The 15,088-nt window shown below is 43.6% G+C and overlaps 1 protein-coding gene across 6 annotated transcripts in view; it reads left to right on the forward strand.

Moving 5' to 3' along the window:
- The window catches only part of LOC100497651, a 53,013-nt gene that overhangs the window by 15,144 nt on the left and 22,781 nt on the right, over nt 1–15,088 (forward strand). For 4 of the 6 annotated variants that reach the window (XM_012953515.3, XM_012953517.3, XM_012953516.3 and 1 more), the window contains exons 1-2: nt 10,853–10,956; nt 11,546–11,662. The exons of 1 other annotated variant lie outside the window; for it this stretch is intronic. In XM_012953515.3, the coding sequence (XP_012808969.2) occupies nt 11,548–11,662 (115 nt within the window). In that variant the 5' untranslated portion in view covers nt 10,853–10,956; nt 11,546–11,547. One more of the 6 variants, XM_012953518.3, reaches the window with a different exon arrangement.

A 15,088-nucleotide genomic window follows, 5' to 3' on the forward strand; every position in this document is an offset into this window, starting at 1 on the left:
ATTCCCTTTTCTCTGTAATAATAAAACAGTACCTGTACTTGATCCCAACTAAGATATAATTACCCCTTATTGGGGCAGAACAGCCCTATTGGGTTTATTTCATGGTTAAATGATTCCCTTTTCTCTGTAATAATAAAACAGTACCTGTACTTGATCCCAACTAAGATATAATTACCCCTTATTGGGGCAGAACAGCCCTATTGGGTTTATTTCATGGTTAAATGATTCCCTTTTCTCTGTAATAATAAAACAGTACCTGTACTTGATCCCAACTAAGATATAATTACCCCTTATTGGGGGCAGAACAGCCCTATTGGGTTTATTTAATGGTTAAATGATTCCCTTTTCTCTGTAATAATAAAACAGAACCTGTACTTGATCCCAACTAAGATATAATTACCCCTTATTGGGGACTTAAGGTATGGAGATCCAAATTACGGAAAGACCCCTTATCCGGAATACCCTTGGTCCCGAGCATTCTGGATAATGGGTCCTATACCTGTATAAGCTTGTTTTTTGCAATATATTTTTATAGGGACCTACATTGTTTGGGGGTATAATTTTCCTTAAAAGTGGCCCTGATTCCCTTATCTGCTACAGAGCCGACTCCTTTCCCATGACTGCTATCAGCCTTTGCAGCAGGGCTCACTTTCAAACATGGTTTTTGCTATCCAATTATTGCTCCCATGACAACAATAGCCCCTAGTAATACAGCTGCCCCCTGTAGCAGGATGTATCCCCAACACCTACACCCTCTGTAGCGCCACTGGAGATGCCAAGTGTCTGTCATTGTTACAATGTGTGTACATGAAGCTGCCCTGCAAGTGTATGGGTGTGTGCATGGCTATATATCGCGGAACTATTCCTGTAACTGGGCCCCCCAAATTGATTTTTGCTCTAATGTGATCTCAATCCAACTGAAAATCTTAATACATTCATGGGAAAACATGTTTGGTACAAAACCCATCAGTTAATAGAGCTTCTCCAGCAGAATCCTGCATTGTAATCTGTTTTTCCCATGGGGCTAGCCATATTCTTCATTTCCCAGGGTGCCACAGCCATGTGACCTGTGCTCTGATAAACTTCAGTGAATTTGTCTCTACTTGGGCACATAATTCCTCAGTGGTTTCCTTATAATAAACAGCAATCACAAAAAAGGTTTACATAATCCATAACATAGAGCCCAGCCATCAGTCAGTGCCCAGTGTAACCTGATTCATGCTTGTGTATTATAAAAACTGTAATAACAATGACATAAAACCCCTCCATGATCCCAATGAGCTAACAGTATAGAGCAGCGCTGTCTAACTTCTGTGGTACCGAGGGCCGGAATTTTTCTGGCCTACATGGTGGAGGGCCGATAATGGAAGCCAGTTTTGACCACTCCCCTTATTTAAACCACACCCATGTTATCACAAGAGCTTTTAAGACCATACCCACATTAATGGTGGTAACACAGCAAAAAACCCAAATAGTTGGTGCTCACTGTAGGGCTATCACCCTTCATTCATATGTAAAAGAATTATATTATGTCATATTAAGACACACCCTTAAATCCATGTGCCTCCTCTCCTGTGGATAGCACAGCAACCCCAGCATTTAATTACACACCTTAGGGACCATATAATCAGGGCCGGTATTACCAACTGCAGGGCCCAATTGGAACCATTTTTACGGGGCCCCCTCAGTAAATTGTAAATTATGCTTAGTACAGGGGAATCCCTATGCTGCCATAGTTTTATAGTTTTTCAGGCTGTTCCTGCTGAATTGTGCTTAATACAGGCACACCTCCCAACATTGAAAAAATGTGAATAGGGACAAAAAGCTCTGCCGCGCTCCGCGCGCAGCACTGCAACATTTTTTTTGCCCATGCCCATGGAAAGAATGCAATTTGCCCTGCAGTGTACTCCCATTCCCTGACTCGCCCAACACTAGCAGAACAGAGCAGCACTGAGCAGCGTTCATGTAGCCATCATATGGCGCAAACTGAGAGGGCTGTTCCTGCTGAATTATGCTTAGTATAGTGTTCCAGCTCCCTCCCAGTGTCCTCCCCAGCATCCTCCAGCTCCCCCCAGCATCCTCCAGCTCCCCCTTAGTATCCTCCAGCTCCCCCCTAGTATCCTCCAGCTCCCCCCAGCATCCTCCAGCTCCCTCCCAGCATCCTCCAGCCCCCCTTAACTTCCTCCAGCTCCCCCCTAGTATCCTCCAGCTCCCCCAGCATCCTCCAGCTCCCCCCTAGTATCCACCAGCTCCCCCCAGCATCTTCCAGCTCCCCCCTAGTATCCTCCAGCTCCCCCCAGCATCTTCCAGCTCCCCCTAGTATGCTCCAGCTCCCCCCAGCATCCTCCCCAACATCCTCCAGCTCCCCCCAGCGTCCTTCCCAACATCCTTCAGCTCCCCCACAATGTCCTCCCCAGCGCCCCCCTGCTTCCTGTGGCTCCCCCCACCACCCGCCTGCTGTGTCCGCCTGTTTCCTCCGGCTGCGTCCCCTGGCTCTTCTTCTCCCTGTGACGTCACACTCACGTCTCTCGGGAGCACCAAAGTCTGGGGTCCCCATAGGCGCCCAATTGGCGCAATCGGCCTAGGACCGGCCCTGCATATAATGGCTATTTCCAACTGCTAACAAACTCCCAGAACAAACCCCTGCCAGGTTCACCTCCCACAGGCAGCATAGGGCAGGCAGAGTATGGCACACACAGGCAACATAGGGCAAGCAGATTATGGCACACACCGGCAGCATAGGGCAGGCAGAGTATGGCATGCACAGGCAGTATAGGGCAGAGAGAGTATGGCACACATAGGCAGCATAGGGCAGGCAGAGTATGGCACACACAGGCAGGGTAGGGCAGGCAGAGTATGGCACACAGGCAGGGTAGGGCAGGCAGAGTATGGCACACACAGGCAGCCTAGGGCAGGCAGAGTATAGCACACACAGGCAGCATAGGGAAGGCAGAGTATGGCACACACAGGCAGCATAGGGCAGACAAAGTATGGCACACACAGTCAGTATAGGGTAGGCAGAGTATGGCACACACAGGCATGGGTATGACAGTATACAGTGACACAGTGCTGACACTGCTTCTACAGTCTGTCTGAGGTGTGAACAGGTGAACAATGTGGGGACTTACTGTCTGAGCCTGAGGTGTGAACAATGCAGGTGGTGATCAATGCAGATTAAAAGGTATGAACAGTACAGGGGATTACTAATGTAAACAATACAGGGGAATTACAGCATGAATCTGAAGCTTCCCCATCACAGACTAATTATCCATTTCCGGCACCTTCTCTCTTCACATGTTGGGCAAACAGGCAGGCACCAGCGATGAGGATGCAGCCCGACAGTACCAGCCTTATTATATTCTGCACAATGTAATTCCTTTCTGGAAGAGAAGATGAGACAGCGCAGCACAGTGAGATATGTAATAACACAAGCCAAACAAGAACAAGAATCTGCAATTGGTTTTCATTTTTTATTATTTGTAGTTTCTTAATTATTTCAATGTTTGGTCCGCAGCTCTCCAGTTTGGAGTTTCAGCAGCTAGGATTCACATTACCTTAGCAACCAGGCAGTGGACTAAATGAGAGATTGAGATATGAAGAGGAGAGGGCCTAATTAGAAAAGAATTAGAAAAATAAGTAATTAAAAGTAACAATAACAACAAAAATGTAGCCTCAGAAAAGCAAGGTACTTAGCTTCATGTTATTACACTTTATTATTTAATAAAACACAGGTGGTTTGCCAGATATTTGAGGCACTGCCAAGCTGTGAAGAGCCAGGGTTAAACAAGGGCTTGAAGCCATCTTTAGCTCCAATATGATGCAGTGCGGTCAGTCTCCTTACCCACAGCGACCAAGTTCTACCAACACTGTGGTATGTAGAGTTCAGCAGAACCAATGAATTTCCTTATTTCTCTAGTAACTGTACCTACATTATCTGGTCTATACACCGCTGCTGCACTTCCTCCCCTTTCTCAGTGTGTGTTTGTGCTTGTTTTGGCTTTTCAATTACTCTTCCCTGCATAACCCAAGGGGCAGATCAGGGTTCTGCCTATGAATGGTACTGGTACCTACTGCTGGGTTTATATCTAGTCTTGGTGACGGTGCCAGAACAGCACTGAAATGCTTCCGCTATTCACTTCCATTCGCCTGTGCCCCTCATCGATATCTACTCTGTACTTGATCCCAACTAAGATATAATTACCCCTTATTGGGGCAGAACAGCCCTATTGGGTTTATTTCATGGTTAAATGATTCCCGTTTCTCTGTAATAATAAAACAGTACCTGTACTTGATCCCAACTAAGATATAATAACCCCTTATTGGGGGCAGAACAGCCCTATTGGGTTTATTTAATGGTTAAATGATTCCCTTTTCTCTGTAATAATAAAACAGTACCTGTACTTGATCCCAACTAAGATATAATTACCCCTTATTGGGGCAGAACAGCCCTATTGGGTTTATTTAATGGTTAAATGATTCCCTTTTCTCTGTAATAATAAAACAGTACCTGTACTTGATCCCAACTAAGATATAATTACCCCTTATTGGGGCAGAACAGCCCTATTGGGTTTATTTAATGGTTAAATGATTCCCTTTTCTCTGTAATAATAAAACAGTACCTGTACTTGATCCCAACTAAGATATAATTACCCCTTATTGGGGCAGAACAGCCCTATTGGGTTTATTTCATGGTTAAATGATTCCCTTTTCTCTGTAATAATAAAACAGTACCTGTACTTGATCCCAACTAAGATATAATTACCCCTTATTGGGGCAGAACAGCCCTATTGGGTTTATTTCATGGTTAAATGATTCCCTTTTCTCTGTAATAATAAAACAGTACCTGTACTTGATCCTAACTAAGATATAATTACCCCTTATTGGGGGCAGAACAGCCCTATTGGGTTTATTTAATGGTTAAATGATTCCCTTTTCTCTGTAATAATAAAACAGTACCTGTACTTGATCCCAGCAAAACATGGCAAAACGGTTTCTATGAAATGAGTCAAATGAGGCAAAAATACAACACAGGCACCAAAAAATTACTAACGTTCATCTGCAAAATGCAGGCCCAAATGCGTAGGCAGAGAATAATAAAGATTAATGCCATATACACATACATATTCTATGGGTATCCTCCCCAAACAAAGACGCCACCCTCCTCCCCTGCCAAAATGTACATATTTTTGATAAACATACATTACCACAAGGCATTTAAAGGGGCTGTTTATCTTTCCATTAACTAGAATGGCCAGTTCTTAGCAATGTTTCAACTGGCCTTTATAGTTTTTGAATTATTTGCTTTCCTCTTCTGACTCTTTCCAACTTTCAAATGAGGGTCACTGACCCCGGCAGCCAAATATAATTGCTCTTTGGGGCTATCATATTATGGCTATTGTTACTTTGGATCACCTTTCTATTTAGTTCCTCTCCTCTTCATATTCCAGTCTCTCATTCAAACCCCTGCCTGGTTGCTAGGGTAATTGGGAACACCCAGATAGCTGCTGAAACTCCAAACTGGAGAGCCGCTGAGCAAAAACCTTATTCATTAAAAAAAAATACACACAAATAAAAAATGAAGACCAATTGCTGTACAGCTTCCTCTACAACACCATAAAAGTAAATTTAAAGGTAAACAGCCCCATTAAAGGCAAACTAAGGGAAAGGTAGGTTTCATCAAAGAAAAAAAAAGTAAAGCTGGCAGCCCCCCTCCAACTAAAGTCTAATAAATAAACTACAGGAACCAACTTACTTTTATGAAGATAAAGAAGCGCCAGGGTCCAGTAGAAATAAACTCCCATTCCCCCAGTGGATCTCTGATGGCTGTTGGCGCTGGGCAGAGGGGACAGAGGCACCTTTCCTTCACCCTGTGCCTAATAACTAATTAGCAGTTACAGGTTAGAGATAGAAGTGGCCGCTCTGACCGGCACCCACACAGCACTGAGCGGAGGTGTTATTTCCTCTTGTGAGGCACAAACACACCCATACACACACACACACACACATATATATATATATATATACATACACACACACACATATACACCCATACATACACATACACCCATAAACACACACCCATACACACACACACCCATAAACACACACACACATATAAACCCATACACACACACATATACACACACACCCATACATACACACATACACACACACCCATACATACACACATATACACACACACATATATACACACAAGCTGGTGTTACCACTCCAGCATCAAGAAGGTGATTGGCTTATTATACATAGTGAGGATTTTTGTCATTTATTCTTGATTATTGCTCTACAGACTGGGCAGCTTTCAGAGTCAAATGGGCAGTATAGCTTCTCATAGACTTTGTGTAATTTATATAGAAGAATAAAACGGTTAATCAGAGTAAATTCCTTCTTCTGGCAGCCACAGAGGTATCTGCTATAATAGCAGGGCAGGAAGTCCTTCTGTGGTTCTATAAGCTATAGCTTCTTCTTGTCCTGTGAAAATCCTGTCCTCTGATTGGCTACAGGCTGGTCTAGCTCTGTGAATGTTCTAATATTCTGACTGGCTATTGGTTCATTTTAGCCCCATGCACTAGGAAGAAAAAAGATCTGTCTACACAAATGGTGACCGGTGAACACTGGTCAGAAACACAGTCTTAAAGGATAAGTAAACCTTAATAAATGTAATGTAAAAGGGTGCTTTTCTAAGCACTTTTTGCAATTTACATGACATCTTTTTAGTTCTAAAGTTTTTTTTATAAACTGCCAATAAAATAAATGTTGTAACAACTGCACCACCTGCTGGTGAGTTCCTGTAACTTACAATCAGAAGGGAAGAGATCTGATGTTGCTCTGCTGAGAAAGAAGAAAGAAAAGAGCATTTACGGCTTCTGTTAATCACAGAAAAGGCAAGTAATTTTAGGAACTAGAGTCTTGGTGGAAGAGGTCTTATTTTATATTGTTTCACCAGTCAGAAGAAGGAGTGCTAATAATACAAAGGCACAGGCAGACACTGCTTCCAATAGCAATTACATTTACACACAACCTATGGAAAATGTCCAAATAATTTAATTTGCGAAAATTGTTGGAATTATAGATTTTTAATGATAAAAATGTCTTTTTTTCAATATACAGGTGAATTTGCCCTTTAAAATCTTAGTGACGTACAACCACACAAACAAATTAGTATCATTATATTCACCTGGAAATTTGAAACCATCAGAATAATAAAAAAATCAAGCATCAAACTGTACTATGTATTGTGACCAGCAGGTGTCCTCATATGCCAAAAAATACCTAGTACAGGTATAGGACCTGTTATCCAGAATGCTCGGGACCAAGGGTATTCCGGATAAGGGGTCTTTCCATAATTTGGATCTCCATACCTTAAGTCTACTTAAAAATCAATAAAACATTCATTAAACCCAATAGGATTGTTTTGCATCCAATAAGGATTATTTATATCTTAGATGGGATCAATTACAAGTTACTGTTTTACTACTACAGAGAAAAAGGAAATCAATTTTAAAATTCTGAATTATTTGATTATAATGGAGTCTATGGGAGACGGGCTTTCCGTAATTCGGAGCTTTCTGGATAACGGGTTTCCGGATAAGGGGTCCGATACCTGTACTAGTGAAACACAGTAAAGTAATGTACATGCAGCTGCTGATTTGGGTCCTTTAGAGCGATTTGGCAGCTTATCTGTCTGTGTATGGGCACCCCGACAGGCTTACCCGACCAATATCTGGCCTAAAATCAACCTGGTGTCGATCAGGCAGGTTTCAGTTTTTTAGTTGGATTGGGGGACATGGTTATGCTGTAAATTTATTTTGTTATTTCACTGATTTGCCTAATTGTATTTCATTTTTGTGGGTTTATTGCAGTTTCAGACTTGCATTGTTGTTTGTTGCATTTCTTTTAGTGTAGCTTTGCCGTTTGGTACTTTGGCGTAGAAAGACGTCTTCACCTGTTTTGGATTTATCAGAATGTGTACTTTCCAAAAATATATGGTTTTCTGGGGGTCTCTGTACAGTTTGGGGGTGAAACTGTAAGTTGACAGGCTTGAAAATTCCCCTGCATTACTTTCATTTGGATCCCATGCATAACCTCTGGCGTTTATATTTGGGCTTATTTCCGTTTGTATGAAAATACAAATGTAAGAAATCGTCTGAGATAAATGCGGCAAATTGCAACATTTTTAGGTGATTTTCTGAAATGTCATAAAAACCACTAACTTTAAAGTACAGGACCCTTACCCCTATACCCAAAGCCTCTATTCACATTTCCTGTGCCCTCTGGAATTCCCGCTCTGTCTGCAACAAACTCACCTCCATCCATGACCTTTTCATCGCTAAATCGCTTAACTTATTTGCAATAACTGAGACCTGGCTTTCCCCTACTGACACTGCCTCGCCTGCTGCTCTGCCCTTTGGGGGGCTACACCTTACTCACACTCCCAGGCCTGGAAACAGGGCAGGGGGTGGGGTAGGACTCCTTCTCTCCCCCCGCTGCCCTACCCTTTGGGGGGCTACACCTTACTCACACTCCCAGACCTGGAAACAGGGCAGGGGGTGGGGTAGGACTCCTTCTCTCCCCCCGCTATTCATTTAAAGTCCTTCCACCTCCTCCTTCTCTTTCATTTTCCTCATTTGAGGGTCACTCTATTAGGCTCTTCTCCCCTGTTTCGCTTCGCATTGCGATCATATACCGACCTCCTGGCCCGACCTCACAATTCTTTGACAACGTTTCTGCCTGGCTTCCTTACTTCCTTTCCTCTGACTCCCCATCCATTGTACTAGGTGACTTTAACATACCTGTTAACAATCCTAATGCCCCTTCTACCTCTAAACTCCTCTCACTAACATCCTCCTTTGGGTTATCTCTGTGCTCTGACTCCCCCTCTCACTCTAATGGAAACTCCCTGGATCTTATATTTACAAAATGTTGTTCTACCTCCAACTTCACTAACTCCCCTTTCCCTCTCTCTGATCCCAATCTGCTCACATTTCAACTCTCGCTAACTCCCCCTACACCATCTGCTGCCCCCCAAACATACACATACCGAGACCTGCAATCCCTAAACACGTCACATCTCTCTTCTTCCTTTGACTCTCTTCATTCTAACATCCTAACTGTCTCTTGTCCTAATCAGGCCCCTCTGTCTCCTACAGCACACTCACCACTGCCCTTAATGAGCTTGCTCCTGCTAAGACTAAACGCATGAGGCCCAAACCACTCCAACCCTGGCACACTGCCCATACCCACCCTGGCACCCTGCTCATACCCACCCTGGCACACTGCTCATACCCACCCTAGCACACTGCTCATACCCACCCTGGCACACTGCTCATACCCACCCTGGCACCCTGCTCATACCCACCCTGGCACCCTGCTCATACCCACCCTGGCACACTGCTCATACCCACCCTGGTACCCTGCTCATACCCACCCTGGCACACTGCTCATACCCACCCTGGCACACTGCTCATACCCACCCTGGCACCCTGCTCATACCCACCCTGGCACACTGCTCATACCCACCCTGGCACCCTGCTCATACCCACCCTGGCACACTGCTCATACCCACCCTGGCACACTGCTCATACCCACCCTGGCACCCTGCTCATACCAAATCCCTCCAAAAACAGTCACGTACACTTGAGCGCCGCTGGCGCAAATCAAGGTCAGAGTCAGATTTCTGCAGCTACAAATCTGCTCTCCTACAACACCACCCTCTGCCAAGCTAAACAAACCTACTTCACTGCACTTATTAACTCCCTCTCTAAAAAACCTGCACAACTCTTCTCTACCTTCAACTCTCTGCTGTCCCCTCCTCCGCCCCCTCCGTGTGCTTCAGTCACTGCTCAAGCTATTGCCGAGCACTTTACAAATAAAATTGACACCATCTGAAGTGACATTGCACAACTAAATCCCCATAACCATTCCCCTCCCCCCCTACATGCTACCCAGTCTCTTCTTGGCTCCTTCTCCCCAGTGACTGAAGAGGAAGTCTCAAAACTGCTGTCTTCCTCCCACCTTACTACCTGCCCGCTTGATCCCATTCCTACCAAACTTCTACGTAATGCCAACCCCTGTCTTATCAAAGTCTTAACTCATCTATTCAATCTCTCACTCTCTACTGGAATCTTTCCCTCCCAACTGAAACATGCACTTGTAAGCCCTATTCTGAAAAAACCCTCCCTTGATCCCTCCAATCCTAGTAACCTCCGACCTATCTCTCTGCTCCCATTCATCTCCAAACTGCTCGAGCGCCTAGTATACAACCGACTGACACTATTCCTCTCTGACAATAACCTCCAGGATCCCCTACAATCTGGTTTTAGACAACAACACTCCACCAAAACTGCTCTAAAATGACTAACAAATGACCTCCTATCGCCTAAAGGGGGTCTTACAACACACAATATGCAAGTGAGAAAAACTCAATATAACTATATATATTTGCTATTGGCACATTCAGGAGACATGGGACTTTCCAAATCAGTTGTATTTTTGTGCAGAAAATAATTCATGTTTCTGATAGATGTGTGTTTATATTATGGAAAATATTCTTCTTCATTTTTTAGACATTTAGAAGTCTATATCTTGTTACAGAAGTGAAATTACACAGAAATTCTAGCATATTTTGAAAACTTAGGTTGTGCTGAAAAAAACAATATATTATTTTCCCAGGGTAAACTAAAATTAACCTCTAGGAAAGGCCCCTAAATTGAAAGAGTGCAAAATGTTCAAAAACTGTCTGGCAGTACACATTCTGCTTTGAACAGATCGGCTGGCAGTTAGGGTTAATATCCAAGCCACTCCCCTTGGCTCTTATCCAGCGCAGCTTATTCATGGGCTCTTTACTCCCCCCCCCCCTGGAACTTGGGTGCAGGAAGTGTAAGTTCTGCGAGTGGAAGGGCTGTTGTCGTACGGAAGTTTCCACAACCCAACCACCAGGTTTGGAAGATGCATTTTGAGATCTAAGCACTCGTATCTGCTGTACTGGGCATTCTCTTTACCGGATATCTATTCTGTGGGCTGTCAGGCAGCAATGGGTGTGAGTGTTTGTAAACAAACCTTCCTGTTATAGGGGCTTAGATAAAAGTGCTACCTTCATGCCATAGGGGAGTGTGGAATAATAGTGTATCTGGGGATTTTTTTTGGTATATATAGCTATATATCCAAATATATATATATTTAAGGGGGTGGGTTCCCACTGTCTTTTGTTTTTTTTTCCCTGAGGAAGAGCACAGTTAGTGCTTGAAACGTTGGATCTCTTTCCTTAAATAAATGTGTTATTTTTTGTCAAGTCCTGGTGTGTGCAGCTTACTTTATATTTTTTTGCTAGCACCCTGGGCATTTGAACTTCTATAGGGTGTGCTCCGTTTGTTCTTGCTGTTAATAGCCCGTTTGTGGCACCTTGGAAGCACCCCTGCATATTCACTTGATTTTTATTTTATTGTTTCTGGGCCTGCATGAGCGCCCTTTTGATTATACCAGAGACTTACTTTACGCATCCCCTTTGTTGGCATCTTCCAATTGAAAGGAATGGCATTTGGCAACACTCATGTGCTAGCTGAACTGGATCTCTCTGGGAAACCGACTTTCAGCGCTATGGACGCAGAGAAGCTCTACTTTACTGATACACGACGTACAGATGGCGGTAAGACCCCCCTTGAGGTTTATCACACACTACTTACTTTAAAAAAAACGTGAGTTAGATTTGGTGTACAGCGCTGCGGAATATGTTGGCGCTTTAGAAATAACTGTTAATGTAATGTGTTACATGGGACTTATTCATCCACATATCACAAACAGAAATTGATCCCTAGGGGCTTTCGTGTTAAAAATGTGCAAATGGTGTGCAAATGGTACAAATGGTGCAAGATCTTGAATAAATGCTCCTTGGATCTAATTCTGTTAGTGATTGAACAGGTTGGCAAAGACCTAGTACCGGTTAGAACTGACATTGCCAGCACTGACCACCAGTCCATACATGTTTTAGACCAAGACAAGACGACTGATTGGCTTAAAAAACTTGAGGACAACATTAACAAGCATAGGACTGATCTTATCAATTTCAAAGAGAATAAATTTACTACTGTTAAAAGAGACTATCAGGACAGACGGGTGTATGGGTGGCTTCTGGGACTAGCTGAACGCAAACCACAACCTAAATTTAGATCTAGATTCACCAAAAAACCCTCTTCTTTGAGCACTATTGATAGCTCTGGACGTTCCTCTGACTCTGACTTGACTTCTTCTATTGATTCTAGCACCCCCTCTTCTTTTTTATTAGTTCAACAAGGTCACAGGGCGCAAGGAGAGAAATAGACACAGAAGGCCAAGGAGGGGTGGGTACCATCCCCAAGCAAAAACCTCCCAGGCCACCATCCAGACAAATATCCAGGAGAAGGTGATTTTCAATTTGTCCCAGCATATTCTAACAAAAGGGGAGGTGTCCCTATTATTTAAAGGCATGTCTTTTGTACCCACTCACCATTCTGATCCTTTTGACCTTACCCAAGATGTTTTTCAGTTTACCCGCACATTAAAACTTAAAGATGCACTGGGTGCCAAACTTGCAATGGAATGGTTCAGGGCGCTTCTTTTAGGCACCCCCACACTGGTCAACTCTTTAAGATCCGACATAGACTGACGTGTACAAGTGACTATGTTGTATACATGGCATGGTGCCCTTGTGGCTTGGCATACGTTGGGAAGGCAGTTACACCTTATAGAGACAGACTAGTTTGTCTCCGTTTTCCTATTTCCTTGAGTCACTTTGGTATTTGTGTCCAGTATACTTTACTTTAGTGTTCCTAATCTGTTTCGCATAGCTTTGCCAGGTGTAAGTTTGGTGTACAAAAATAACTACCTATTTTGAATTCCTCAGAATGTGTACTTTACAAAAATATATGGTTTTCTGGGGGGTTTCTGTACAGTTAGGGGGGTTACGGCACATAATACACTGTCAGGGGGCTCTGTATGCAAAAGTTGAGTTGGCAGGCTTTGGAAAGCTTTGGAGTAAAAAGAAATGTGTACCCATTATAGATTCGGGGGAATGTGTACTTTCCAAAAATATATGACTTTCTGGGGTGAACGTACTTTTTTGTAGCTTTATCCCACATATAATGATGTAAATGTGTTGATTTTGCAGGAGCTGAAATGACAGAAATGACAGTACATATGGGGGTATGTTCACATTGGGGCCCCTACATGCCACATACTTAGGTAAACCTATACATATTGGGCATCAAACTGTTCAGTGACCCCCTGGCGTTCAAATTCTGAGTGTTTTATCTTGGTACCTAATGCTATGTGGGAGATAAGATGCTGTAAAGTGGAAGCTTTGAGGGGATTTTTGGAAATGTCATCAAAATTGCCAACTTTAGAAAAGCTGTGTGGCTTGGTACTTTGGAGTAGAAAGACATGGGTACCCATTTTAGATTTGGGGGAATGTGTCCTTTCCAAAAATATATGGCTTTCTGGGGTGAGCTTAATCCCACATATAATGATGTAAATGGGTTGATTTTGCAGGAGCTGAAATGACAGAAATGACAGTTCATATGGGGGTATGTTCCCATTGGGGCCCCTACATGCCACATACTTAGGTAAACCTATACATATTGGGCATACATACATATTGGGCATCAAACTGTTCAATGAACCCCTGGCGTTCATATTTAGGGTGTTTTATTTGGTTACTTTTATTTGGTTAACTTTAGGAAAGCATTGCAACTTGATAGTTTGGAGTAGACAGACAGTTGTGCCTATTCTGTATTCCCCAGAATCTGGTCTTTCCAAAATTTTCTGGGATAAACCTTCTGTTAGTGGAATTTTTAGCCTTGAAATCTAAAGTATGGAGCTTTCTGGAGCAGTGCAAGAGTTTATGTTGTAGGGACCCATAGGGTTAACTGACCTATGGAGTGATATCCCTACCTCTTCACATAGATCCCCTGTTACTGGGCAGAAGCCTCTGTAACAGTTTCTAGTTATGCTTATCCTTTATTGGCCCATATGGTTGTCCACACCCCTTGCAGCCTCATATAGTGTCTAGCAAGGAGGTGTGGCTTCCTCTTTGGCTGCCTGTCTGCTTTCCAACAACAGCTCCACTGAGCCTGGAGGCAGACACAGGCCCCAGTATCAGCCATTTAACCAGATATATCACCCTTTCTGGAGAAGTCGGGGACAGGGCCCCGTGAATGAGGTTTAGAAAGAACAGTAGCATTTGTCATAGCACCCTCTAGGAGGTGTGAGATCAGTCAGACTTATATAGTAAGGGCAGTCTTAGCCCCATCCAGAAGTAAAAGGAGTAGTCTTCCTAACAAGCATTACTGGCCTTATTGTAGGGACACAGAAGTGCTAGGGACTTAGGTTAGCAAATATGCCTTGCCCTACCTCTTGATGAGAAGGGACTACGCCGGTGAGCTGCCTATACCTATCCTTCTGTTGGTGCTTTACCTACCCAACCTCTTGATGAGAAGGGACTATGCCGGTGAGCTTTCCTATACCTATCACTCTGTTGGTGTTTTACCTGCCCAACCTCTTGATGAGAAGGGGCAACTAGGGTAACATCATATTCCACCTATTGCTTCATCTGTAATATCATTTGTACTTCTGTATGCTGTTCTACCTCAATCTGAGTGAGTATATTCAATACCCTGGAACCATCTGTCTTGGACAATAAAGTATTATCTAGTTCATCTGCAAGAGCTCCTGGCGTCCTATCACTTTATTACACAGCAGTGTGGGAAGTGTAGTTCCACTACATCCTCAGAGCCCCAGACATAAGCTCCCCTATAGCGGAGGCCCATCCTGGGAAAGGGGGTTACGTGTAACACATGCTCTGCATCCAACTAGCCTGGTTCAATACCCCTGTTAGCCAAACAAGTGTTACAATGTGTTAAGGTTTACCGACTTCTCTGGCAGCCTGACACATGGATACTGTTTATAAGCCCAGAAGTGCGCCATTACTATTCAGTTCTTGTAAGCTCATTTACCGCTCTCCAGAGCGCTAACACCACTGTGATAGCAACATATGAGGTAAAAGTCATATGGTAAGGAAGAATTTTCCTAAGGAGGAGCC

This window comes from Xenopus tropicalis, chromosome 8, assembly GCF_000004195.4.
Source record: "Xenopus tropicalis strain Nigerian chromosome 8, UCB_Xtro_10.0, whole genome shotgun sequence".
NCBI lineage: Eukaryota > Metazoa > Chordata > Amphibia > Anura > Pipidae > Xenopus > Xenopus tropicalis.